The sequence below is a fragment of the Anguilla anguilla genome, chromosome 11 (genome assembly GCF_013347855.1).
Source record: "Anguilla anguilla isolate fAngAng1 chromosome 11, fAngAng1.pri, whole genome shotgun sequence".
NCBI classification, from domain to species: Eukaryota; Metazoa; Chordata; class Actinopteri; order Anguilliformes; family Anguillidae; genus Anguilla; species Anguilla anguilla.
This window is the reverse complement of record NC_049211.1, coordinates 20013246-20039912: the sequence shown is the minus strand read 5'-3', so window position 1 is coordinate 20039912 and position 26667 is coordinate 20013246. Positions and strand designations below refer to the sequence as shown.

The 26667-nt window shown below is 45.8% G+C and overlaps 1 protein-coding gene across 2 annotated transcripts in view; it reads right to left on the bottom strand.

The window, feature by feature from the left end:
• The window catches only part of si:ch211-218g4.2 (rho GTPase-activating protein 39), a 61728-nt gene extending 37323 nt beyond the window's left edge, over positions 1-24405 (bottom strand). Inside the window, exon 1 of one of the 2 annotated variants that reach the window (XM_035382316.1) lies at positions 24211-24405. In XM_035382316.1, the coding sequence (XP_035238207.1) occupies positions 24211-24224 (14 nt within the window). In that variant the 5' untranslated portion in view covers positions 24225-24405. The remainder of the gene's footprint in view (positions 1-24210) is intronic. The other variant, XM_035382317.1, reaches the window with a different exon arrangement.
• Between the last annotated feature and the right edge of the window lie 2262 nt (positions 24406-26667).

The following is a 26667-nucleotide window of genomic DNA, read 5'->3' as shown; positions in this document are numbered from 1 at the left end:
GTATGTGCGTGCGTGTGCGGGTGCGTGTGTGTGTCCACCGCGACAACATCTACTTACAAAAGCACAGTGTCGCTGGGAAAAGTCTAGACTGTTACAACAGCATTTAATAAGCGTGAATAATGATGCTATATAGTCCGAATAGTTACTTTAATAGGACCGGGTTGTCCTCAGATCTCCCCGTCAGATAGGTAAGGGGAGAACAGCAGGGAAAGAATTCCGCACTAGGAAAGAGATTCCAGAAGGGGAAACAGGGGGATGGACTCAGAGGGGTGACACTTCTGGCTTCTTCCAGTTTTTAGCATGCCTAGTGCCTCAATGCCAGAGCAGTAAAGTAGCAGCACTTCAGCTGGAGGAGAATCCTCTGTGAGCTTCAAAGGCCCACGCCAGCCGCCCAGCAGCCCTGCTGATAGGCCCAATCAGAGGGAAGCTCCAGGGCCGCGGCACAGGGCTTTGCTGCTCTAATCGCCTCTTGTGAAGAGTAAAACCTAGGAATCTGCAGAAAGGATTTACCGTCCTCCCCAGATGGAAAAAAAGCACCAGCGGACGCACACGCTCACACACACACACACACATGTACTCACACACACACACACACGCACACACACGCTCTCTCACACACACACACACGTGCTCACACACACTTGTAAACACACATATGTACACAAGCATGCATGAGCAAGAGTAAGCATCGTTACACACACTAACGTGTGCAAACAAACACAAGCACACAAGCATGCAGAATATCAGGCATAACGCACACATTGTCATGTTTTCCTATCAGCACTGTACCTGTAGCACACTAAACAAGGAAATATTGGGAGTTCTCACAGGACTGAGTGGACCAGCATGTAAAATTAAGGGTTAAAGTGACACCTCATCTAAGGTACAAGAAACTGAAAGCATTAAAAAATGGCATCGCTTCCCTCTACTATGAATGGGCACATTTCACCAAAAGAGACTCTGAAACACAAGCCCCTTTCACAGATCTGTTTCTCAGTTCTCTGTCCCCATGCTGATGCCATCTTTGTCCATGCCTAAAATGTTATTTTCCCTCTGTCTGCCCTCCCCGCCCCCAGCACCAGGCAGATTGCAGACAAAGGCAGCCTTCACATGCCAGGACATGTCAGCAGATCTGCTGCGGGGACTCCAGAGAAGCCCTCACAGGCTCTATCCTGCAGCCCGATCGCAACTGCACACTGACCTCAGGTGGAAGGGAAGGCCTCACAGTACAGAACCCACTACGTTCAGTTTTTTCTAAAGCAGAGCACCGAATAACCTTCCAACACTGGATTAACCACTCCTAATACCCAATGTCCCACCCACTCCCAGAAATCACAGGGTGTGCTGAGTCAGCGTTGTCACTCTACCTGCATGTACCCTCAGCTCTGTACACCAGTCATCGCTGCCCTGACCTGTACTTCTCTAGAGCTTTCATGCAGGTACAAGCCTTACTAAATCCACCCAGCCCCAGCCGTGCAGTGAAGAAGGCACATTGCCAGAAGGTGTGAGGGTGAGCACAGGTTGCGGCAGCAGGTGTTTTGGGTGACCCTGTGGGGCGAGGAGGTGATAAAATGAGGAGGAGCTTCCCCTCGGCCTTCCACAGCCAGCTCTGGGAACCTGAGAGGGGCTGCAGGACACTGCTCCCTTTGGGCGAGGGCATCTGCAGCACTTCCACTGCGGCCATATGGCGGCTCTCAGTGGTCTATTTCTGCCCAGGGACTGAACCCTGACATCTCGGGTTAACACAGGCCACCGACACCACCCAGCACTCCGCTTCCCAAATCGCCAGCTGAAGCAGACAGGAATAGACACCAAGTGTGAGTGTGATGCCTGTATACGACAGCAATAAAAACATTCAACCTGCGTGTGTGTGTGTGTATGTGTGTGTGTGTACGTGCGTTCGTGTGTGTGCATATATGTGCGTATGTGTGTGTGTGCGCTTGTGCGAGTGTGCATTTGTGTGTGTGTATATGTGTGTGTGTGTGTGTGTGTACACACATACACACAGAGCATACGGACAGAATACATAGTGAATTTTGGCTCAAGGGTGTGAAACAGGAATGGAGAGCCGCCTCCAGCAGGTTCTGCTCCTCAGCACGTCCCCTTTCTGGGGAGGCATGCGCTGTACCCGTTCTGAACCCTCCGAGAGTACAGCGTTGGCACAGTGGAACCAGAGCTGCTTGGATACAGTGCTTCCCTAGGCAGCCCAGCGCAGCTTTCTAACACCACTTACTAACAAAGTTTAGAGACCAACCAGCAAGCAGCTCAGTGTGGACACACCAGTCCTGAGCTCGCTTAGCAGTCCCTGCAGCCACAGCAAAGACTTTTCACCTACAAGGCCATAAAACTGGTCTTCACCCACCCCAAGAGTTAAGACTTCTCACCTACAAACAATGCTCGTCCAGCTGCTTCACAGTAAACAAGAAGAAGGTCATTGGGGGAGTTTTCACATTGTAATTGCTTTGATTGGGATTCTCTCTCGCTCCATGAATACAACCTCCATAGTTTGCCTCACCTCTGTTGATCTTCCGCTAGTCACAATAGCAGGGTCTTATTTCCAATGAGTCAGTAACGGACGGCTAGGCCCTTCAACCACCTACAATACCAACCATAAAAGGAGAGCAGTATGCTTCCTGGATGATGTCATAATGTAACACACCCACAGGCACACCTGGACTGCCAGACGTTGCCATGCTGATGGCAGAATGCAGGTTTCCTATAGCAGTCCCAGATACACGCACCCATGGCATGCATCAGAAGAAATGCATATACTCCCGTAGTGTGACAACATTTTGATATACAGTGCCCTCCAAAAGTATGCCAATGATTTTTCCTATTTACTTCATTCGGATTTGGCATTCAGATTTGAGATCAAAAGATGAATGAGACAAAATCAAAGCAAAGTGTAATATTTGGTTGCAAAACCCTTTCTGGTTTCTGTCTTCAGCCTCCTCTTCAGCAAGTGAAATGCTAACACAATTGGATTTAAATCAGGTGACTGACTTGGCCAGTCCAAACTTTCCAATTTTTCCCATCGGTGAATGCTTTGGTTACACAGGCAGTGGATCCTTGTCTTGCTGCAGGATTAAGTGCTGGCTGCCAATCTGTCATACTACTGCTGCTGTTCTCGGTTTTACATCATCAATAAAGATGAGTCAGCCTATAACAGAAGCAGGCATACATGCCCAAGCCATGACACTACCATCTCCATATTTCACAGATGAGGGGGATGCTTTGGATCATGGGCTGCTCCTTCCTTTATCCACACTTTCAGCTTTCCATCGCTTTAGTAAAAGGTTTATTTTGATTTCATCTGGTCCATAAAACTTCGTTCCAGAACGCTTCTGGCTAATCTCTGTGTTTTTTGGCAAATTCTAATTTGGCCTTTTGATTCTTGCTGCTGATGAGAGGTTTGCATCTTGCAGTGAAGCCTATAAAATAGTGCTCACAAAGTCTTCTGCGTATGGCGGCTTGTGATATTCTCACCCCTGCCATCTGGAGACTGCTGGTGTTGTCACTGACCGTTGTTTGAGAGTTTTTTTTCACAGCTCCTAGGGTTCGTCTGTCATCAACTGCAGTTGTCTTCCCTGGCCGACCCATACGATGTTCATTGGCGAGTCCACAAGTGGTGTCTTTTTCAAGACTTTTCAAAATGCTGTACTTGATATGCCCAGTTTCTGTCCTGTCCTTCTTACTGAATTCTTCTGTTCTCTCAGCTTACAGAACACTTCTTTTTCATCCAGTTAGTCTTCATGATCTTCTCTGTTCACCTCTCAGTCATTAACTTGATGTTGCACAGCAAAAATAATTAATTTCACTCCACCATTACTATACTTTTGGAAGCACTGTACGACGCAACATACGAAGGCCAGTAAAGCCAGGACTGCGACGTGCTGTGAGCCTGGAAGCAAAATCAAGATAAGGGCACAACTGACTTCATTTGGCAACTGCTACCATATTTTCTCACAGTTGGCTTTTGTTGCTGAACCCCTGAGGCTCCTCAAAGCATAATACATGCATTCACCGTTGGGACTGACCTAAATATATTTCAACATACAATGTAAACAAAACATAACTTTTTCCCAAGGATTCCAGAGGCACACTAATGCCTAATGCAAACTAATCCTTTACGTTAAAGACCTGTGTTTTACGGCCTTTTCCTGTCTGTTTAGCCAAGAACTCACAGCAACGTGTGACCGTAAGGGATTAAGTTTCAACAAAAAGACATGAAAAGCCTCCACAGCATTATTTACATACTTGTCCAGACAAGACTTTCTGAAGACACAAGCTTGTCGGTTCTGGAGCGTATTAAATTTAGGGAGGGAGTGCTCTTGCAGCATGGCCAACTTTTGCTGCCTTTTTTTGTCCAACATTAGGAAAACTAAATCACCTGGTAACTAGTTATGTTCAATAAATAAATAAATCCTGCTTTTATAATGCCTTTAAGTAACCCTTGTTGGTCCAGTGACCAATATATCAATTAGGAGTGCCATGCTACTTCCGTAATGCTGAGTGGCCAAAATCAAAACTAAAGCCACATTTTTGTGAATTAATCCTATGAGAGAGAATGTCTTCTGAGTTAGAGACAGAGGCAGAAATCACACGAGCCATCTCTGGGGCAGCTCTGTCTGAGGGAGAGCTCTCAAGGAAACACTTTCCCTGAGAAACGGAGCAGCTTGTGGTGAAACAGAACAGGAAAAAAAGCAGACAAACAGAGACACATAAACAACTGCTCAAGTGGCCCCTCCTCAGCTTGGAACAGTGTGGTTTTTGTGGGAAATTTTGTCTGCCTTCAGAAGCACTGTGTCCTGGGCTGCTTAGTGTCTTATGTCTCCTGAGCCCTATGGTCACATGGCTTTCACATACGGTTTTTGTCTGCTGTCGCCCAATTTCTGAGACACATATGGCATGTTATTCCATGTCAGATCCCATCTCTGAGATCTATATAACATGTTTTATCAGAATGCAACAGAAATGGGGTGGGGCGACATAGCTCAGGAGGTAAGACCGATTGTCTGGCAGTCGGAGGGTTGCCGGTTCAAACCCCGCCCTGGGCATGTCGAAGTGTCCTTGAGCAAGACACCTAACCCCGAACTGCTCTGGCTAATGAGAGGCATCAATTGTAAAGCGCTTTGGATAAAAGCGCTATATAAATGCAGTCAATTAAAAAAAAAATGGCAATCTGATTATAGATATATAAATACGGATTATGCAAAAATCTAATAGAGCAGATCTTAGCAGAACAAGCAAAGGAGATGCAAACATGAAGGTTCCCCAGCACTAAATTAAAAAATATTAAGGTTGGGAGCATTCTGACAGTTATTTTTGACTATTTGGGAATAATTAGAAAAGACCAAATTATTAAAAGTGGTACTTTATTTTTCCTTAATTTGTGTAAAGATCAGATGGAACATTGAATGTGTTTTTTGTAAACATACACACATATTTATGCTTTATTTCCAAAAAGGGACGTTATATGTTAACATGTTGATCCTTTTCATTTTTTTATTTTTGAACCTGATCTGCCATTTCTTGCCCCAGGATGACATCGTCTAAATGAATGGGTCTGAGGTAGAGAGTCCCTGGGCCTATGAACACATCAACATATATCAGCATATCTAAATTTGAAGCCCATTTCTAAAGAGGACAAGCATTGAAGTCAAATTATTTTCAAAATCTTTTGGATTGGGCCGAAAGTCTCCCCAAAGGTATCCAAAGGCTAGCAGGAGGTATGCTGTCAGTCTGTAATGCACCTGCCACTGTTATCTTCCAGTGTGCTCTGAAAAGCCTTGGTTCCCTAACACAGGTGAGCCTTCCACTACAACCAACAGACTACCTTAGACATCCCTGGGGCTACAGGCCAAACAGGACATGTTAGGGGCCAAAGTCACTGAACTCTTTCCCTTGAGATCAAGGGGCTATCTTAAAATCATGGCCTTGAGAGGTGGAAGTTTAAACATTCTCTGGCCAAATACGATGACCATTTAGAGAGGTCTAAACTCACTATTACAATTTTGACCTTCAGAAAGAAGTAAATGTAAAATACAAAAATACTCTCACTCTTTTAGGGCAAAGAGTAATGCCCTAAACATACTCTAAACACTGCCCTTGGGAGAGGCCCTATATGCATTATGCACTAAAAGAAAAAAAGAGGCCCTGAACACAAGCTGAATGGCATGTCCTTGGGAGCAGCTCCAGCATGGCAACATGCCTCCTGCAGTATGTTTGGACACCCGGACCAGGCTGCCCGCAAAGACAAGATTTAATGAGCTGCCCTCCGCCCGCATGTGACCACATGCCTGCTTGCTCCCGGGCTCACACCCAATGTGCACTGGAGCATCAGAAAATAGCCACCGAGCGGCAGGAGCCTGGCCTCCCGGGCACCGCCTTTCACCCCCTCCCTTCCTCCCATCCACTGGCTTCCTGAGGTGCCACACCAGGCATTCCCCTCTGCACAGTCCTTATGAAAAGGCCTCCTGTCTGCAATGCACCTTGTGTTCTACAGTCTGCCTTTCGGCCTGTCAATCATCTTGGAATTCCCATATCTTCCACATCGCTGCCCGAGTTAATGTGACCCTGTACCATGAAACCCTTCTGAAAAACAATCATCAGGAAGAGACCTACTCACCAGACTGCAAAACTATTTTGCAAATGTAGCTTATTATTAGGTTAAATAAGATTTGAATATATAATAAAAATATGAAGTGTTTACAAATATACATTGTGTATGATGCTAATCAGGTTTGCAATGATAAAATAAGAACAGATACACTTCGATGTTAATGTTAATTCAAGTGTATTGCAATGAGATATGCATTTAACACTGCTGAAATACTGTGGATCAGCAAAAAACAGCTGTAAGTGAGAGTGACGAGATTGGATGTGGCTTAAATCGGAAGTGCAATTAAGTCTTAGGTCCTTTGTGTAATTATCATGACAAAAACAGGAATGAGTAACTCAGTGCAATGTCAATGTTTTATTTTCCTTTTATTCTTTAGGTATTAAATGTGTCTGCAGAATGTCCAGATCTCCAAGACACTTTCTTTCCAGAGCTGGCAACTGCAATTCCATACATTATTTTCCTCAAATAGCTCAATTACATTCCTCGGCTTATGTTCGCCATTTGAAAATAAACAGTACATTTGCAAAGAAATGCATTGCTCATTGCAGCCAAACCCACAGTCTTAAGAGAGAATATTTTCTGCCTCGTATCACCCGCTACATATTCCAGATAACTGCTCTTTAATGCTAATTACAACATGCTATGCTATATATCTACCTTAAATGAAAGAACAGCTTGAACATGTGTACCCCCCCCCCCCCCCCAACCACACACACGGTTCTCAGTTTTCACACCATTCCTGCCCTGAGCGTGTGACAGTGCCTGGGAGCTCCAGGGCACCCCTGACTCAGTGTGCTGCCGGCGACACCCTCGGACGGCCTCGCTCAGCTGTTGCTAGGGCCTGGCCAAGAGGGGGACATTGCCCCGGTGACAGGCCCCACCTGTTGCCTTCACTTAGCCGGGAAGATAAACACGGAAAGCTCGGCTCCCCTTACGCCTGGCCTCCGCAGTAATTCACGCTCTGTACCTTGACCGGCGTGTCTCGGCCATCTGGCCCCCCCAGGCGAACCAGCTAACGCCTTTTGTGCAATTAACGCAATCTGCGGTGCCTTTCTGCTTACCTGGTGAAAAACAATCTGGCTGCTGGATGAAGCCACAGAGACCTCTTTCTTTGAGACAACCGAACGGTGTGGGGGTGCTCTTTGAGCCAATCGCATTTCTTTTCCGGACAACTGACTGACCACAAGAAAGAACCTAGAGTTGCAAAACCCCATGTTGACCTTCACAGTCGGCCACGGGGACTGTGTACCGACTGAAGAGCAGACACAAAATGGATGTGATGGATACTGGAGAGACAAATAATTTAAGCGATGCATATCTTCTCTGTCACTGTGGCTTCAGAGGCCCAAGGGAGAATAGTGTTTCAGCCCCAGTAATGCCCCTTTTCCAATTCTTCTTTGTTAAAGTCACGTTCATTGAGCTGTATTACAGTGAAAGGAAGGCCAGGAAGGGCTTTGATAAAATACACAAACGTGCACGTGCACATGCCAGCTCACACACGTGCACTCTCACTTGCTCTATCATAGCACGCAGGGCAAAGTTCAGCCCTGAAGACCGCTGAGCAAAATGGAGTTTGATTAAATATAGTGAGGAGCCCCTCAGGAGGAGAAAGGCATCGCTTCACACAAGCTCCAGCTGATTCTCTACACCCCTCCAACAACTCACAGGTTTGCAAATTGAGAGTGTGCTGTTGTTTTTTTGCTGATCCATATACAGTATATTACTAATGATTTCTGCTTTAAAATCTAAAACAAATTGAAGTACAGACTTATCTGGACTTGAATTTCTAAGATGATAAGAGCATAAAATGCATAATAATCTATCAGAGAGATAATTTATTTTCAATTTATTTTGATTTTAAGAAGAAAGAGTGTGAAATTGAACTCCACTAACATACAACCCACAGGCTTACAGGAAGAACTTTTGAATCCAAAAAGCATTTTTTTCAACTTGGTGTATGCACTTCTGCACAAATACGGCTAAGAAAGAAATTTAAAGGCTATGATCTATCGGTGGGGGGCGGGAATATGGAAACATCCCCGATCGGATTTCAGCAAAATCACACGGCAGTTAACACTCCTTTCAAAATGCCACCTGGGCCAGTTCCCCAAGAGGCTCCCTGAAAGGGCCGTAATGCTGCAGAGATCAATACCGCCTCACAGCAGCTGGGAACGCCACCGGAGACGGGACGGTCCTGCTGACACACAGCTCCGGGAGTCCGGATCTCATCACCAGCCCGTCTCTCACCTCACCATTCAGCCTCATGGTGGCAAGAGGAAGGCGACAGAAGTCACGGGTCAGCGGCGATGGTGACAACACAGACACCAACGACAAAGAACAACCTGCGTGAGGTCTGAGGAATGCTTCCTGCTGTCCTCCAAGTGCTCTGGCTACACCTTGCCACTGCACGCACTCTGTGGGGAAGCATTCCTGTTTCTCAGTTTATGGCCTGGAGTACATGACAGACAAATATGGGGGCGGGGCTATGCAGTCGCCCCCCCCCCCCCCCCCCCCCCCCCCCCCCCCATTAGTCACCAAGAAAAGGCTTTAACTTAAAAATGTACGGTGCTTGTTTGTTATTTCATGGAAACGGGAGAAGTGAATAACAGACACGGGTGTGAGTGTCTCCCTGACTCAGCTCTGAAAGCTTTTGTTTCTGACTGGAAAGGCAGGTAGACAAACGGTGAGACTGAAGAGGAAACCCCTGTCAGTGCCTGATGGGGGCTGGAGACCGGAGGTGCTGCTGGAGACCTGAGGGGCTGCTGGAGGCCGTGGCCCCCCAGGTCATGTCCAGCTGCGAGGGGCTGTAAAAACTGGGTCCCTGGCAAGGGAGTGCACAGCTTAGTGTGTGTGTGTGTGTGTATATGTATATGTGTCTGTGGGGCGGGGGGGGGGGGGGGGGGGGTCAGGTAGGGCAAAGGAGGAACTCTTAATGAGTGGCACCCTGTGGTTTGTGAAAATAGGGGAAAAAATAAAAACTCAAAATAATGATGAAAAACTGAAAAAATAAAAACACAAAAGGGAAACTGATCCAAACAAGCTTAACTCAGAAACCAGATGTAAAACTGAGACGCCTGCTGCTTATTACGCATAAGAAGTGAAATGGGATGAAATGAGGACAGTGGCACTGGCCCCTTCCCCTACTCTGTGAGTCTGACTGAACCTGAGCACCAAGCCCAGCATGCAGTGCCATGGCAGCAATTCATCCTCCAAGCCTGAGCCTGTCAGGTCTATGACTCTTCAAACACTCATGCCAATCAACACCATTTAATGGAAGACAGAGGATCACAGCCATGCATGCATTACCAAACAGAAAACCTCTCACATGCCCACACACACACACACACACACAGATATATTCAAGTGCTATGCTAATGAACAGAAATAAAATGTATGTTATAATAGGCCTATAATGCCCCCCCCCCCCCCGGCCCAAAACCTACAATTAATTTTATCTGCCGGGCCATCCTCAGGGGGACACCCCCACTCTTCTTTCCTGCATGTCCAGCTTCCCCTTTCTCTGTCTATCTCATTTCCAAATCCCTTGTTTGCAGGAGTGCACTCTCCACCCTTCCTTCTCCCTTTCTTCTGCCATCCCCCCATTAATAACAGAACCTGGGCCCGTAATTGAACGCTCCTGGGCCAGGGTACTCCTTTACAGGTGTGGAATGCAGGGCCCATGGTGGAACAGACTGGGTAAGCTGAAAAAGACACCTCACTCGTGGGCTTCGAGTGGCCGGTCGAGAAAAACCCCCGAAAAACGCCAAAACGGACCGGAGGTCCACGGTCAAACAGTCCCAGAGCGTGGCCATCAGCTTCACCCCCTACCCGGCCCAAGGTATTTCTCCCCTGGTGGATGAGCTGTTTTTGGACCAGGATGCCTAAATATAAACAAATAAGATCGGGAGACAAAAGAGAATAAATGTGGCACCTTGAGCCAAGCCAAGGGTAGCCAGTTTTCCGGGAAAGCTCTCACTCTCCCCCGGTGTCTTCAAGGGCCTCTGACCGAGCTGTGTTTTCTTCGGGAACTTACACCTCTCTAAAAATAACAAGGGCAAATGTGTGCTTAAAATAGCCGGACGTTTCCTAGTGATGAAAAACAACAACATTAATGATCCATGCTATTGTCTGAAATTCTGAAAGAGGGAATTTTTCTTTGGAAGGATAGAGGTGGGTGGTTGTCCTGGAATTTGGAATTAAGCCCCAATTTCTGCAACATTCCCAAGCACAACATAATGAGATAAATAGATCAGTATAAGGTATTATTTTCTATGTATCATGTGAGTAACGCAATTTGATAGGCGAGGGAACATGGCACTTTTATCATAGCTGTACGAAGGATTACTGATGTTCACTTCATTTTATGTCAAAAACTTTGGAAACTTTGCAATCTTCTAACTTCTTTATCACAACCCCATTTTGCCCCAATCAAAAGAATAAAAATATGTTTGAACGCTTTTAAGCTAAAAAGCAGACACTGCACTTTAACACAAAAAAACAAGACAAGCGACAATATTTTTCAATTCATGAAACAGCTCTTTTCTTTCATTAATTACTCAAAGTGATTTATAAACAATCTCTGAGTCACACTGAAAAACAATATCTCTAAACATCTGTACAACTACTTGAGAAGCAGGTCATAGTGATTGTTTCAACAGAAACACTTCCTGATCTCCCCTTCTCTCCCACCCTCCCCCCCGGTACCTGACATACATGTCTCAGACGTGCACACGCTCACATACATTCTGGAACAAACCCAATACACAAAACTCTAATGATAACCGTCTATCTTCCTTCCGTTGGTGGAAGTTGCACACAGTACAACTAATAAGTGCCTGACCCTACAACAGGCTCTCTACTGGACTAAGTGCTTCTCTTCAGGGAGCCCACAGTAATGGCTTCCACACTTATTGGTATGTTTGGGCACTTTGTATATCTCATGCAGACCCAAGGTCTGTTCCTGCCCGCCCTTTCTCCCTTGACTTGTAAACCTGGCTATAGGCTGGGTGATAAACAGTCTATTTGGAGAAAGGGCATGGTCCCTAACCTCGGCTGGCCATGAGCGCAGCGTTTAAAAACAGGCGTTTGGCGTTTATTTCGAGACGGGCGTTCGACCGACTGCAGCGCCCGTGGGCCAGATCAGCCCTGCTATTTACTGCCAGCCGTTTCCTGCCTGAAGACACAAAGTCCGTTCTCCATAGAGGTTCCTTTTTCAGGCAAAATGCTTTTTCAAAAATAAATAAATAAGCTCCAAAACATCCTCCACGCCCACCACCAAAACAAATTACAATGAAACCAAAAAACAACCGGTCACTGTTTCCAGTTATTTTCACCTATAGTTTGTGGGACACAGGCCTCGCTGGCCCTATGCAGTACACTGGTACTAGAGGGGTTTTTTATTTACAAAAGTGTCCCCAACTATTATACAAACATATATATATGACAGAAGAATCAGCACATCAATTATACTCACTCAATTACACCCACCTATTGCCAGCCACTAGTGCTGAGAGCAAATTACCTGCTTATAGACACTGTACATTATCTGGACCACACCATTTCCATACAATATTCAATTATCTCAGAAGGAATGACACTATATTTTTACACATATATTACCAGTTGCTGCTTTATATCTAATAATCACTTATCTAATTGGGTATGAGAAACTATTACGAATAAAATTTATTGTCTCCCCCCGTCGAAAATAGCCAATTCCTTCTTGTCCAGCGCTTCCAATAAAATTGCACAGAATCCTGACATTCGAATTACGGCATTCCAGTTTGAAACCAGATTTGTGTGTTTAAGTTATTTGCAGTACATTATGGTGGCGAACAAATGTACAGTAGCAAATGTGTGAGTTGACAAACCGGCAAACATAAATTGTGTGCACTACATTTATGAAAGTGGCGTACTCACGCCAAGCAACTGCTACCATCAGCAGATACACAGTTAAAACCCGATCGCTCAAAAAAAAAAAAGAGTGTCCTAGCAGGGACGGAGTGTTTGCTCCATTACAGCGTGCACGTGTGTGTGAGTGCACACGCGCGGGAGTGCACCTTTGCAGTTAGCAACATGCATCTGTTCTGAATTTTGAAGACACTACACTATTTTCACAGGTTAAAGGGGCACTTAAAATGAGTGTGCATGTGCAAGAATGTATAAGTGTGTGAGTGAGTGGGCTTGGCAAGAGATGCAGAGAGGGTCCTGCTTCTCTACAGAGGAGTGTTTATTCTGCAGAAGTCAGCATGTTCTCTACCAGGGGCGATGCACACTCTGCGCACCTCATTAACACACAATAATACCTTTGGTTAATAAATGATGAAAAGGTTGTTTTTAGGGTACAGTGAGGGCTTCTGGGATGCAGAAATAGGTCACCATGTGACATGACTAAAAGAACAGAGCATGGTTTTGAACAGCTTGCCAGTCCCCATCACCAAGAAACCTTTCCGCCTCAATCCCACCGCGGGCTTTTCCCTTTCAGGTTAGAATTTCACAAAAATAAGCTTTTGTGTTACAAACTTTGGATGCAAAAAGGGAAAAGTTTTCCCAACATGTCTGTTGACAGGCTGACCTAGACTGAGACTGACTTCAAGGCCAGTCAGAAGTCCCACAGAACCCTATTAAATCTGCCAGAACCTTTTGTCATGCTCAAAGAAAGAAACAAAGTGCAGCAGACTTGTGTTTCTAAGCCATGCTTGATTCCAGAATTTACCCTCTGACTCATCGCTCTCTAACAAGACATTTATCATGGAGGCTGAGAAATATTCCGTTTACGCACACAGGGTTCAGAGAAAGACATAGGTTCAGGTTCATGCTGACTGTTTGGATTTCTGTGTCAGATCCAAGTGTCAGATTAAAAAACAGTTCAAAACGTTTCAAAAAGCATAGACTGAGCATTAACATCCATGGGACAGGAGTTCAGCAGAAGGGGGTCATTGGACTGCTCACTCGAGGCTGGGAGGGCTGGTGGATTGAGGCCCATGAGTGGTGACCCTTAGCAGGCCTTCTTGTCCCAGCCACAGGGCTGTGGAGAGTCCTAACAATCTCACTGAGATCACTCCATCTCAGGACTGACAGCGGTCTGTAATCAGCGAATGTCAGCGTCTAGACAACAATCTGCTTTGCATTTAGTGCTCCTCTAGCACGTGCGTACGAGACCGAACGCAACAGAAAACAACGCGCTCCACTTTCCAGTAATCAGAACTGCGACCGCCTCGTAAAACCAGCGTTGTTCCGATCGCTCCCGGGGCCGCCGTTCACTCGGGAGGTTTTAGAACCCTTGGAACGTCGAGAGGAAAAAACGCAGCGGGGAGAGAGCTGGAACAGGATCTCCTCCCACCGCTACCACCCCCCCCTTGCTCAGCAGCACTCAAAAAAGCGCTCTCAGACACTAAGCGGTATCGCAGACGGAACGATTCGCTGCTTGTTCACTCTGGTTTCCCTCGCATGATATTCCTAATCAAATGTGTGAGGTAAGCTACATGCAGAAGGTCAGGAATCTACTCGGAAAAATGGCAGGCGGACGGGAAAAAAGCGACTAGCCGGAAGAATTCACAGCACAGCAGAGAGCGAGTGAGAGGGAGTAACATGAGAAAGAATGCAGGAGGTGGAGAAATATGCGTTTTAAATGTCAGATTATTTCTTCATAAAGCAAAAAAAAAAAACTTCTGCACCTGTCCTTGTTTTCTCTTTTTTCCCCCAACTCTCTCTTCCATTTGTTGATCTCTCCCTCTCTCTCGTTTCACTCTGCCAACACTGGGAGGGCAAATAAGAGCATGGTGCCATCTGCACTGGTTCCACACAGTGGGGTGTATTTATTTAGTGAAACGTAAGAGACAAATGCCTTGGCAGCCTTGACTACAGCCCACTTGCCCTGTATAGGCCATGGTCCCATAATGAGGCTTTTCTTCTCTGATTGTTTTCACAATGTGTGTGTGTGTGTGCGAGAGAGAGAGAGAGAGAGAGAGAGAGAGAACATGCTTTTTCCTCTGTTGCAGGCCCCACACACATACACAGACACACACACACACACAGACACACATACAAACACACACACACGCGCACACACACACACACACACACACAAAGCTGCCAGTTTCTGTCCTCACGCAGGTTGTGACTGCTAGTCTTTCCTATGTCTCTGGGGTGGTGTGCGATGGGGGGGTGGGGGCGGGGTGGTGGTGGAGAAGCAGCTGTCCATGTCCGTTTGCGCAAATAAAGAGAAATTTTAACAGCGTGAACAAATGCTGGGCTTATTCCGCGAAAGGATAAACGGTCACAAATTATCAAGTGTGACTTCTGTTAACAGATCCAGCGCAGAGCCGGGCCCGGCCGCTGGCAGGCCGCCAGGAGCCCGAGGGAGGCTGGTGCCAGGAATCCTACCGCCACAGAGCCTGGCGGGACGGGTCTGGCTCATCTGCTCCTCACGCTCGAGAATACCACCGCGGATCTCTCCACTCTTTAAAGCGGTACTGACCACCACCCCCCAGATTGCCTTCCCCACATTCCCAGCCACAGAATACAACACTGGGACTCCGCACACGATAGGCCGTGCCATAGACTATACAAGCCGTATTCATCTCCGGAGAAATGCCATTACACACACTGGAATTTACTCATCATTTATGCACAAGTGTTTGTGGTTGCATGGTATAAATAAATGTCAAGATATAGATACCGAAAGAAAAGTAATGGCTATGGGGGCTCTCAAATAACAGATGCAGGTGAGTCATTATCCTACAGCCTGGACTGAACCAAACAGTGTCAGTGCTGACTGAGACCTGTGGGTCAGTGGGTCATGCGCATTTGCCAATAGCATTGCCCGGAGAGGGAGAGCTTAACTTTGGCCATTCAGGGCAGTGCCACGTGCTTGTGCCACCTATTCCAGCGCACAGTAGCTGGTGTGAAAAGCAGAGGTCAGCAGGCTGTGAGCCACAGGGAAGAGCTGAATGCGGGTAAATGGCAGTGGTAGGATGAGCCTAAAGCTGGCAGATAGAGGCGAAAAACAGGGGAAATGTAACGTGACTAATCTTGTGAGAGCGTGTATCAAAGCGTACTCCCTCAGAGGGCACCAGTGTCTCTCCTCTGTTTGAGTGTGACTCAGTGGTTTGGGGAGGGGGGGAGGGGGGGTGGAGCTGAGAGGGGTAACCCCCCCCCCCCACCCCCTCGCGCACCCCGAGGAGCGGTGGAGCCGGCAGTGAGCTCAGAGTCGCTCATCCGGGGGCCTTTCATCTGCGCGTCTGGGCCCATAAAGCAGCCGTCTCCCTCACTCGCCCGAGGGCTCGCCCTCCCAAACGAGACAGAGCTCAATCACTGCCAGTCTCTCTCTCTCTCTCTCACCGCTGCACACGTTCCCAGGCTGACAGAGCTAAACGCTGCCATCGCCAGCATTGCTTTACACTCACACCCAGGTCACACTGAAGGTCAATAGTACAACCCAACAATGAAAATCATACCCTGGACTTCATAATGTGCTCCCTGCTCACTAACCCTGGAGCCTGGACAATGCCGGGAAGCCTGGAAACTGCACAAAACATACAGTTTATAGCCACTCATTATCGCAAAATGGCTGCAGGAGTTCAGCCAGTGGTTTAAAGTTTTTCAATCACATGAAAAGCATAGACAGATGGAACGATTCTGCTCTACACTCATCCACGGACGGACGCACGTACGCATGCACACACACACACACACACACACACGCAGATGTTGTCAGATCAGAGCAGTTCCTCCATTAGACCGTCAATCTCATTTACAAAAGCTGTCAGGATGTAAATTACCCTGCAATTTCCACAATTATGTCAACTAAGCCAGGAAGAAAATGAAAGAAATTAAAAATGACTCATCAAAATAGAACAATGTCAGCTAATTAAGATTAAGCTTATTTACTGGAATGAGATAAAATAAACAAAAACATAATTTGAAATAAGTAATTAGGTACCCTATTATCTCTATAGCATTGATAGAGCTCCTGTAATTTCTCATATTCAAAGACAGAAGTGAGTCAGAAAGTCACTGATTTGAAATTTGACCAATCACACCATCCCTCAGCCAGAGCCGCAATATCACAGCCTGTGTGTTTGATTCTACAGGCCTACTTTACATGGAGTTCCTGAATGGCCTTCTATCACTGTGGCAGATCAGCATGAGCCCGGGATGATTACAGTAACACTCACTGTGGTTCCTGCGTTGGGCACTACTGCCCTAATTACACCAGACAAAGGGCCTCACTGTCAACAGCCAGCCCTGATTCAGCGTTAATTGCCATCCTGATTGTGTTTCCAGTCAGGGCTGCAAGAAGCTCAAAGGCTATTGTAGGGGTTTATTGAGTGGAGACCGTGCTGGGGTAAGGGGTTAGGGTGCGGGGTAACCTGAACAGCTGCGCCTCCCAAACAGCCTGACCCCGGTCCGATCCCCTATCCACCACTCCAAGCTTGCTATTTAAAGCAGGTTGAGTTAACCTCTTCAGAGACCCAGCCAGGGTTACTGTATAACAGCCATTGTTTTCTGGGCAGTCCCCTCCAATCCCAACAGCATGGAAAGTTCCAGCTCTCACGGGGACTGACCGGTCACCACGTTTGTCCGGAGGGCTGGGTGGTGCCAAACGGCAAACACCTTTTTTGGAGCCGGGCCTGAGAAACAGGACACCGCGGTGGGCCCCCCAGCGGCGGCGGCGGTGGCGAGCGGACACGCGGCGCGGACACGTCAGAGCTTCGCCCAGCGGAGGCCGCGGCGCATGGGAAGAGAGAGGCAGGAAGGAAGAGGATCGCTCAGGCCGACCGTTACTGTGCGCCGGCCGAGTCCCGTTTCCGCTCCAAAATACCGAGCCCAACGGCCACTCCGCAAAGCCACGGCCACACAGGACATACCTTTAAAAAACTGACAGAGCAAAGAAGAGACACAGGGCTTTTTTCACTTTAAGTGTTTAACCCTTCACCACCTGAAACGAAAGGCACCTGAGAGTCTGGTGAAACCCTCTATGTAAACAAACTCCACTACAAATCAGCAGAAAAGAGTGAATTTCTGTGTCGTGTTTGTGTGCTTGTGTGTGTGTGTGTGCGTGTGCGTGCGTGTGCGCATGTGTAATAGTCCTTTGGCAAAATTCAAGGTCAACATAAAAGTTCCTCTTAATCTTTGGGCCCATATGTGACACCCCTCAGCTGCTTCCTCTCTCTGTGGAGACACGGAGAACTACACTACAAGCCAGAACACAGACCATGTAATGAGGTGAGAGAGAGGTCAGGGGTCAGGCGCAAACCACACAGGAAGGATCCTGAGAGCATTCTTAACGTGGGTGCGGCGAGGAAGAGGAGCTGGCCGCTGATCCTGGATCAGCCGAATGTCACCATTCTGGACGGTCCAACATACACAAACCCTGCCCCAGCGTTCAACAAATTCCTAGCTTCCCTCTGTTCCAGACATCACAATGAATGTACTGCAACTCGCTGTAATGGACAATAAGAGGGATCCTTCTTTTATTGCCAATTATAAACATATTTGGCCTGTGACTAGAATAAATCGGAACCACGCCTCATACAACAAATTGGGTTCCAAACAGTGAAACTGGGAAAGCAAGTAGAAAAAGTAACTTCCAAAGACCATCCAGACTGTTTTACTACGTAGATTATACAACCATACACCCAGAGCAAATTTCAAAACTATGCATTATTGTATAATTTCATATATACTAGCTATGGAACAGTAGCTCAATCACTTTAAATATAAACAATCAGTATTTGGAAGCACTTGGTATCTGACAGAGTGCAAGAAAAAAAAACTGTAGGTGAGTGACAAAAGAAAAATGTTTGCGAATCAGTGACCTACATCACCCACTAAAACAACCTAATGTCTGTAGAGTCAGTGTGACAGTTTAACGCAGGCTCTTTGACCTGCTTCGAACCCAGGTGTCGACCGAGCTGTATTGCGCTGGGGCGTGGACAAGCTGGGCCAATCCATCAGAACACAGGCGAGTCCACGCACACGCCAAGCTCAGAGGCTCAGAGCACAGCGTTGCGGCTGCGTCTCTTCGGAGACGGACTGCTAAGAAGTGGGCCCTTTCTCCAAAAGCAACAGCTTTCTTCACCCACCCTTGGATGTGAAGAGCCTTTCAACAGGAGTTTGAAATGGCGTCCCATGTTGAAGCTCAGGTGAAAGCTCTTTAAATGGAGCCAGTTGAAATAACACGGGGCGTAGTGAACGTGCAGAGCCCATCCCGTATCCAGGAACAGGCAGGCCGATTCATGCGGATGCGTGCGGAAGCACTGACTGCCCAACCTTTCTGCGGCTCTGAGAGCGCCTGTCCCAGGAGCCCTGGCTTCTCACCTCTCTGTGAGTGATCACTCTGTTCACCAGACAAAAGGAGCCTTTTACCCAGCAAACGGCAGGTCGCGACGCATCACAATTCACCCCCAACACCACCCCCTCCACCCCCACCCAGCTCTGCCAATCCATCATGCACTTATTGTCTGTTGCCATGGAAACAGCAATTACACTAAGCCTTGTGACATCCGGTGAGCCGTGTGCTGGCATTCTGTGTGAGATGGGAACACCTCTTCTCTGCCCCTCTGTCAGGGGTCTGGCCTCAGGTGTCCTTCCATCCCATCACAGGGCACCCCAAAGCTGCCCCACCATAATGGCACAGTGGAAGACAAAGGGGCAAAACCTTCACTTTTCTGAGAGGCACAAAACCCAGAGTTAGCGTTGGGAGGCCCTGTCGCCCCGCACCCTGCCCTAATCCATCCCCCTACACCCTGACACACATTCTGCCCACTCTCATTCCTGAACATCTGACACGCCATCCCAGAGCAAACAGACCCAGGAGTAGGAGAGCAAACAAAACACAAAAAGCAGATCTATCAGCCTGACAGGCAGGGGAGCCCAGGGGACAGAGAGAGGGCTGGGGGCATGTTTGACTGGGCCAGCGGGGCCAAAGAAAGAGAATAGTTCTCCTCAGTGGAAAAGCCAAGAACTCATTTTGGGGGATTTTGAAATTCCAAACCGAACCGAGATTACTTTTCCACAATCATCTACTACGTACCTTCGCCTTTTGGAAGAGCTGGGCTCTTCGCAATCAGTTACCAAAATGTACCTCCCACATTTTGACCCACCCCCCTTCTCCTCCCCCCCTCTTGGTCACATCTCTGGCTCTCTATGCTCACCTCCATCCCAGCAAAGATTTACTGCCGGGTGCTGAAAGGCCTCAGACGCCACAAATTAAGCGCATTGTGCGGCTCAGCCAGGAGGGACCACAGTGGTTACTTTCACCGGAGTCCAAGTGGCATTCATTAAAAGCACCGTTTAATTAGAGAAGACTTAAAAGGGTGCGTGCAGTGGGTTGGGGAGGGGGGATCAGAGAGGCAGGAAGGGGCCCGGGGCGCCGACAGCTCCTGGGTTTACGAGACTCCGCCGTTCACTGCCTCCGCTATCCCCCTCTGGCCATCCCGGCCAAATTCAGACCCCGTGGAGCAGAACGCACAGGAGATGAACGCGGAGCTAATGAGAACCCGGGGACTCCTGATAGTAATCACTCTAATGTGAGCGCGCTCACAGACCTCCTGTGTGTCACGGAAAAAGCAGGTCCCCATAAAGAAGATAAGTCACGTCAGGTCCCATTGTGCTGGTCTGTGCGTGTAACGTTTTGCCAGGATGCCGTCAAGGGCGGCAATAAAACAGAGGGATGGCGTGCTTTTGTATTCATATGAATTCATCCTCAGCCAATCCCGTCCATGGCCACCACTCCCTTTATATTTTGGGAACTTCTGCCTGAAACACAGCAACTAGCCTGGTTTTTAATGTCAGCAAAACAGAGAATGGTTATGTTGTTATGATAAGGTTATAAGGCAATGACACACCTGGAGCTAATGGCCTGTCTTGTCTGTATTCCATTTTTTATTACAGAGGGGGGCACAGCCCTCACCAAAAATCAGCATAACCATGCCCCATTAAACTATAGAAAGGTTAAGGAACCCATACACAACTTAAGCCATGTCTAATGAGCCTAATGAGGGAGCCTTTACAGACTGTTTAACAGCTACATCTTAAAGACCACCTCAGAATGGAACCAATTTTTAATGAGAATTGTTTTCAGATGACTGCAGACAGACACCGACTGAGTCACAGGGATGCAAACAGGGTGAAAAACACTTTTTCATATATACAGGCCTCCCTATTAAATCCAGATGAGAGGTTCTCTGTCCTCAAAGTTCAGCAACAAATGTAAACATGCGTTGCATTTACACAAATTTACACAGTGGCCTGACTTTTGATGCCACTTATACTTTTTTATTTATTGAATTCTGTTCAAAGCTGAAGAAAATTTGATTAAATGGGTCACATTTAAGATTAGCTAACACTGGAACATTGCCATCAAGTGATGAATGGTACATGATCATTAATTCATTGGCAAAGCAGTGCTGAGACATACACACAGCTGCTCAGTATGAGATTAGTGTCTCTTTCCCTGCTGAAATTAATTTTAAGCATACCCATATATACCCCAACACCCCCCATCCCTGTTCACCACACCAGCCTCCAAGTGACTCTCCTGAACCATGTTTCCTGAAAATTATGTACATGCGCGCACACACACACACACACACACACACACTTATGGCCATTTTACAGTTTGGCGAGATGTTATCGTTGCCACCGGCGACTATCACAATTAATGGTCGCACCCATCTCCTGGAATAATCTTTAGCGAAGTGTAAAATCATCAGCTCGCCTAACCTTAAAATAAATAAAATGGAAGCGCACACGTTTGTTTAGAGTTTGATAAACACAATTACAATGTTTCTGTGTCTGTATGCTGCCGACAGGGCAGACTACAAAGATGCCATTAATAACTCTTCGGCAATGCATTCTTATGGACTACGAGTTTAAACATTTCATGAGCAACAGAGTTCAACGTCAAAGTTGGGCGATAATGTAAGTTCGGAGACAATGTAGCCATATTCATCGGCCGATCATACATCACCCAACTGTAAACTGGCCTTTAGATAAGAGATCACACCACACACACAAGCGCACTGTCCTTTCTTTTGCTCTTAAAAGCAGTAAAGTTCTCTTATTCTCACAAAGTACAGGTCTGTTGTTAAGGTGTTCAACCAATCAGCATTGACCAGGCCACTTAAAGGGCATCTAAGGCACAAAGCTCAGACTCTCAGTGCTTTATACAGCTTTCACAATGGTGATCTCTACCACCTCCACAATAGGCATCTCATACACTGATTTGTTCTGCAGCCCACCATCCAACAATAGTGCTTTTCAATGCAAGCCTACAGTCAGCACGAACTAATCCCAGGCAGAGGAAATTACCCATAATGCCCAACGCCCATCCCACCTGGAGTGAAACAAAAATGCACCAGTGATAAAAAAGAGAAGCGTGCAGCATCATTTTGTGCTTTATGATGACAGCTCATACATATCCACACATACAAACACAAACAAGGACACCATGTCACTGCACACTGCGCACACTCCTTCCACACCACAGTGAGGTGTCAGATACTCTGTCAGATACCTCCCACCCCCCACCCTTGAGTGACGTAGCTATGGAGTGACCCCTCCGTCTTCCTCTGACCCACAGCAGCAGGAGGCAAGTGATATGTAAGCAAAATCTAATACCACAGAGGAGTGTCCGGGCCACTCAGAGAGGAGCAGATGTTGTGGAGGGGCCAGGACACACACCTGTCCACACCATGTCTTCCTCTGATTTCCCAGTTGTCCCACGTGCAGGACTGGGTTTGAACACTCCACCTCCCCCCGGCACGTGCGGCTCAATTTCTGTCCATGTGATCATGCAGATGGAACGCAACTTTTTGCTACACAACTTCTGAGAGATGCACCCTTAATTAATGGATGAAAGGAGTGCAGGTGGACTGGGATGGCATTAAAGTCAGACAGGAAGCTACAAACACAATTTCTATACCCATCAGTGCCAATGAAGAGTGTAACAGATGGCTATTCATTAACACACACACACACACACAAATAACATTTTTGGCTCTCTGATGTCTAAATTTAGCAATGCCTTCTATGAAAGGCAAGGAATCTATCTAACCCATTACACGAAGGCTTCAACTTGCAGTAGGATTACATCTATATAAAATACTAAGTGGAAATAGATCACACCACGTAATTCCACTGTTGGTTTAAACAGAAAACTTTTCTGTCATTAATGAACAAGCTGTGGTCTCATAAAGAAAATTGGGAGAAAGGAAAGCAGCCTACACATCTTTACCAGAGTGGAAAGAGGAATTCCAGAGGAAACAACCCTTTGACTCAAAATAGTAAAACAGTAGTTAAAACTAACCACAGCCGAATGAATCAAGTTAGACCTTTCCAAGCCACAATATAATGTTGTAATATCTTGCGCTACTTCATCCCATAGCAGTCACAACACTTCCAATGGCAACAGGCCTGATAATGAGCGACGCATATTGTACATTTATGAAGAACAGACAGAGATGGGGTTAATTAACACAGAAAGTAAAAGTAAATGAAAACATAACAGAATTTCCAATAACATTGAGTGCCGAGTCAATGACAGTGCCAGCAAAATGGTCAATAATACCATTTTCCAGTGTATTCAGTCACAAAATATTGACACATGGAAGGCGGGGAATGCTCTTTTAGCAACAAGACAGCTCTGAATTGTGCTAAACCTGACTCTGCCGCACAGCATCTGTTCAAAAAACATACCGGTCAAGACGAGACACGTTTCAGTGAATACCCCATTAATCCAGGCAAAACGCACAGAATTGATGTTTGAATTTACAAGTTGCCGGAAGGCATAGCCATGTCTGAAACGCGCATTCCCTGAACTACACTGCAATCCCGAAACAGAACAAAGGTTATTGGACAATCTTGTCTCTTGTAACAGATAAACAGATCATGCGTACTGAAATTTGTATCGAGATAACTAGCTAGTCTCTAGAAGGCACAGAAGCAGACAGCAAATAAAAAGAACAGAATGACGTCTAAAATAATGTTTATCGCACTGTTTAACAAACTTCAGTAGGCTACTTAAACAATAAATAAACCTTAGGCTACATCTCGGATGGGGTACTTTATTTAAGTAGGTCCATGCTTATTTTGGTTTTTATACGTTGTAATCCGAAACTTGCTAACGACTGGCTACCCAATGTGCAAATAAAAACAATTATTTCATTAATCGAGAAACTTGTAACAATGTAGTATGGCTAGATGGATGTTTCACAACGCTTCACTTGTTTAATAAAATGGGTTGTGCTTTGCATTGGAAACTGACAATACATTTACATTTAAAACACTTAGACATCACAAATTGAACCATCTACGAACTGGCAGGGAGACGCTGCGACAAGCCAGCTAACTAGTGCATTATAGACCAAACTTGCAACTATTGGTTAATATTGTTCATACCTGGCTAAGAATTACAGTATCCAGCAACAAATCTGACCAATTGAGCACTGGTGACTGTGCTCCTTTACCGAGCGGGAGGGTTTGCTAAAATGCTGGTTTAACTAAGTTGTCGCCCATGCAACAAACTTTCACGGATCAATCTCAAAAGTATACTTTTATTTCCGTTGATGATTTATTCTTACCTTGCTTCGGTCATTTTCCTCACATTGTACGAGCAAACTTGTTTTGAAATTGCTAGATAATAGCTTCCCCCCTTGTTGAATGCGAGCGATACACGGTTTGGAGTGGTGAATCTCCACCCCTGCCCTGAGTACGTGAGTCAGTCAGTCCTCTCCCGGACCCCTCCTTCGTGCAGTTGGTTGGCAGGATATGTAATTTGATCTCAGTACTGTATGGCCGCACGCTGGGGAACAAGAACTGAAATCCCGCTTCTGCCATACATTTATTCCACTTGGTGTTTTAAGGACTCCATCTGGTGGTGCCCTAGAGGTACGACGAACAACGTAAAGGACGCCAGTAAGCACGCTATTTAGCATAGCCACCAGCGGGCACAAATACGACCCTCTCACTAAAATCAAGATCACAGAATAGAATGCCCTTAACTGCCCTTACTACAGCTCTCCGATTATGAAAATTTCCCTTCGTTTAATTTTGGTCAATTTTTATTTGGAGTAAAATTCACATGATTTTTTTTCTATAAACATTTACCAAAATTAAATAGAGATAAAATTTCTTAATCTTAATGCTAGTATGGACAGGATGGGGCCTTGTTCATAATAAAAATGGACCTAAATTAAACAGAAGCAAGATTTTGAAATCTAAAAACTGTAATATGTAGTATTCTAATCTCTGGTACTGGTCTTATAGCTCCCCTTCTCACAGCTGAAAAGCTATTGATTTTTCATTTCACAGTACTAATGTTACCTCTAGCTATCCAGCTAGCTACGTTAGGCGGGGTAATTACTTGGCGTGAGTGGGTGGGGTTGAAAATGAAGCAGGACACTTCTTTGATTGCAAACAGGTCAAGAAATCCTGCATAGTTTACCTTTAACCAAAGTATAAATGTCCAAATCTAAAAGCTGTTGTAATGCCAGTAGGGGGCAATCTAATCTGTGGTTCTGCCTTTATATCTCTCTTTCTCGTGGTTGAGAAGTTATTGAATACTTCTTCAAAGGGTGAACTTGTGTTTCCTTGCTCAGGTGTCCTTTGGGAGCCTCCTAGAACCTCGCTCTTAGCTCCTTCAAGCAGCATTTAACAAGTTGGAATGTCCCTTGCTGAAGTATTTTTTTGGAACACATGACCTGTAGATGATCGACTTCTGTATCCACCTCTTCCCATCTGCCATGGCTGTAATTGATCTGGCTTAAAACTGACACTTGACTAAACAAGCATGTTAAATTAGCTTAATACACATTTCCTCAATTCCTTTGTCCTCCTGTCCTTTCCTCAAGTCTTTTCCTTGTGTCCTCCTTTGGATGGAGCTAAGGAAGCAAGGACAGGAAGTGAGGAAAAGATGCAAGGAGGTAAAATAAGTGCTAGGAAAGAGCCCCCTTGTCTCCTTGGTCCTCGTCTGACCCAGAAATCGAGGTTCACCATCTTCAAGGACATTCAAGATCGTTAAATGCTCCTTGTGGGAGCTAAGAGCGAGGAGCTAGGAGGTACCCAAAGGATACTTGAGCGTTTTTTCACCCAGACTTAAACTACGGTAACCTCGGCCTCTATAAACGCTGTTGTGGAATGAACACGGAATGAATATGTTCTACAGGAAAGACAACAATGACTCATCACCTTTTGTTGTTTATTAAAATTCACCTGTGAGGATTGTATGTTCCCCTGCCATGATCTGTCCTTAATCCATAGATAGACTGCGATTGCATCTCAGTATACGTATTCAGTTATAGTTATTACAGCTGGTAGACAGCCAGTAATTGTTATTTATATAGGAATTGCTGTAACTTGTATTTAAAATAGTACCTTCTGCTGTGCACTTACACTGAATTGCATTGGAAATATAAGTGCATAGTATAACAGCTTTGCAAATTATACTTCTGGCTGAGCTAAATTTGATAAGAGCCAATTAAATGTACACTTTTCTCTTCATAACCCAAGTGAAAAAATATTATTTTAGTATTCCATAATGGCAGAGTAATAGCTCAAGTACAATTGAAGTGTACTACTTTATCCTTCTATCATACTAGAAGTATAATTCAAGTTTATACTATACTCCTATATTAAAGTATGCTGAAGCATATTATTTTTCATACAAATAGGTATTAATTTTATAAAGAATTGTGTCAAAAAGCTATAGCTGCACACCTTTGTAACTCATCAGTTATTTTGTGTGTGTATAGCCACAAGTATAAATACATTAATACCCTGATGAGCATAAGCAGGACTCTTTCGTTCAAAAGTTAAGCATCAAAATGATAATAAAAAACCTTAACTGTATAAGATGCTTAGAATAATTTGTGAAAAACCTTCAATTTAATCTGCATACAACAGATATATTATACTGTTTAACCAAGTGACCTTACCGACCTGTTCTGGAAGTCTGGTTGGACAGAGAGGTAAGAATGAAGACACAGTCACAGACACACCAATTCAACATGCAAAAGACCAACTGTAAAAAAAGACACCAG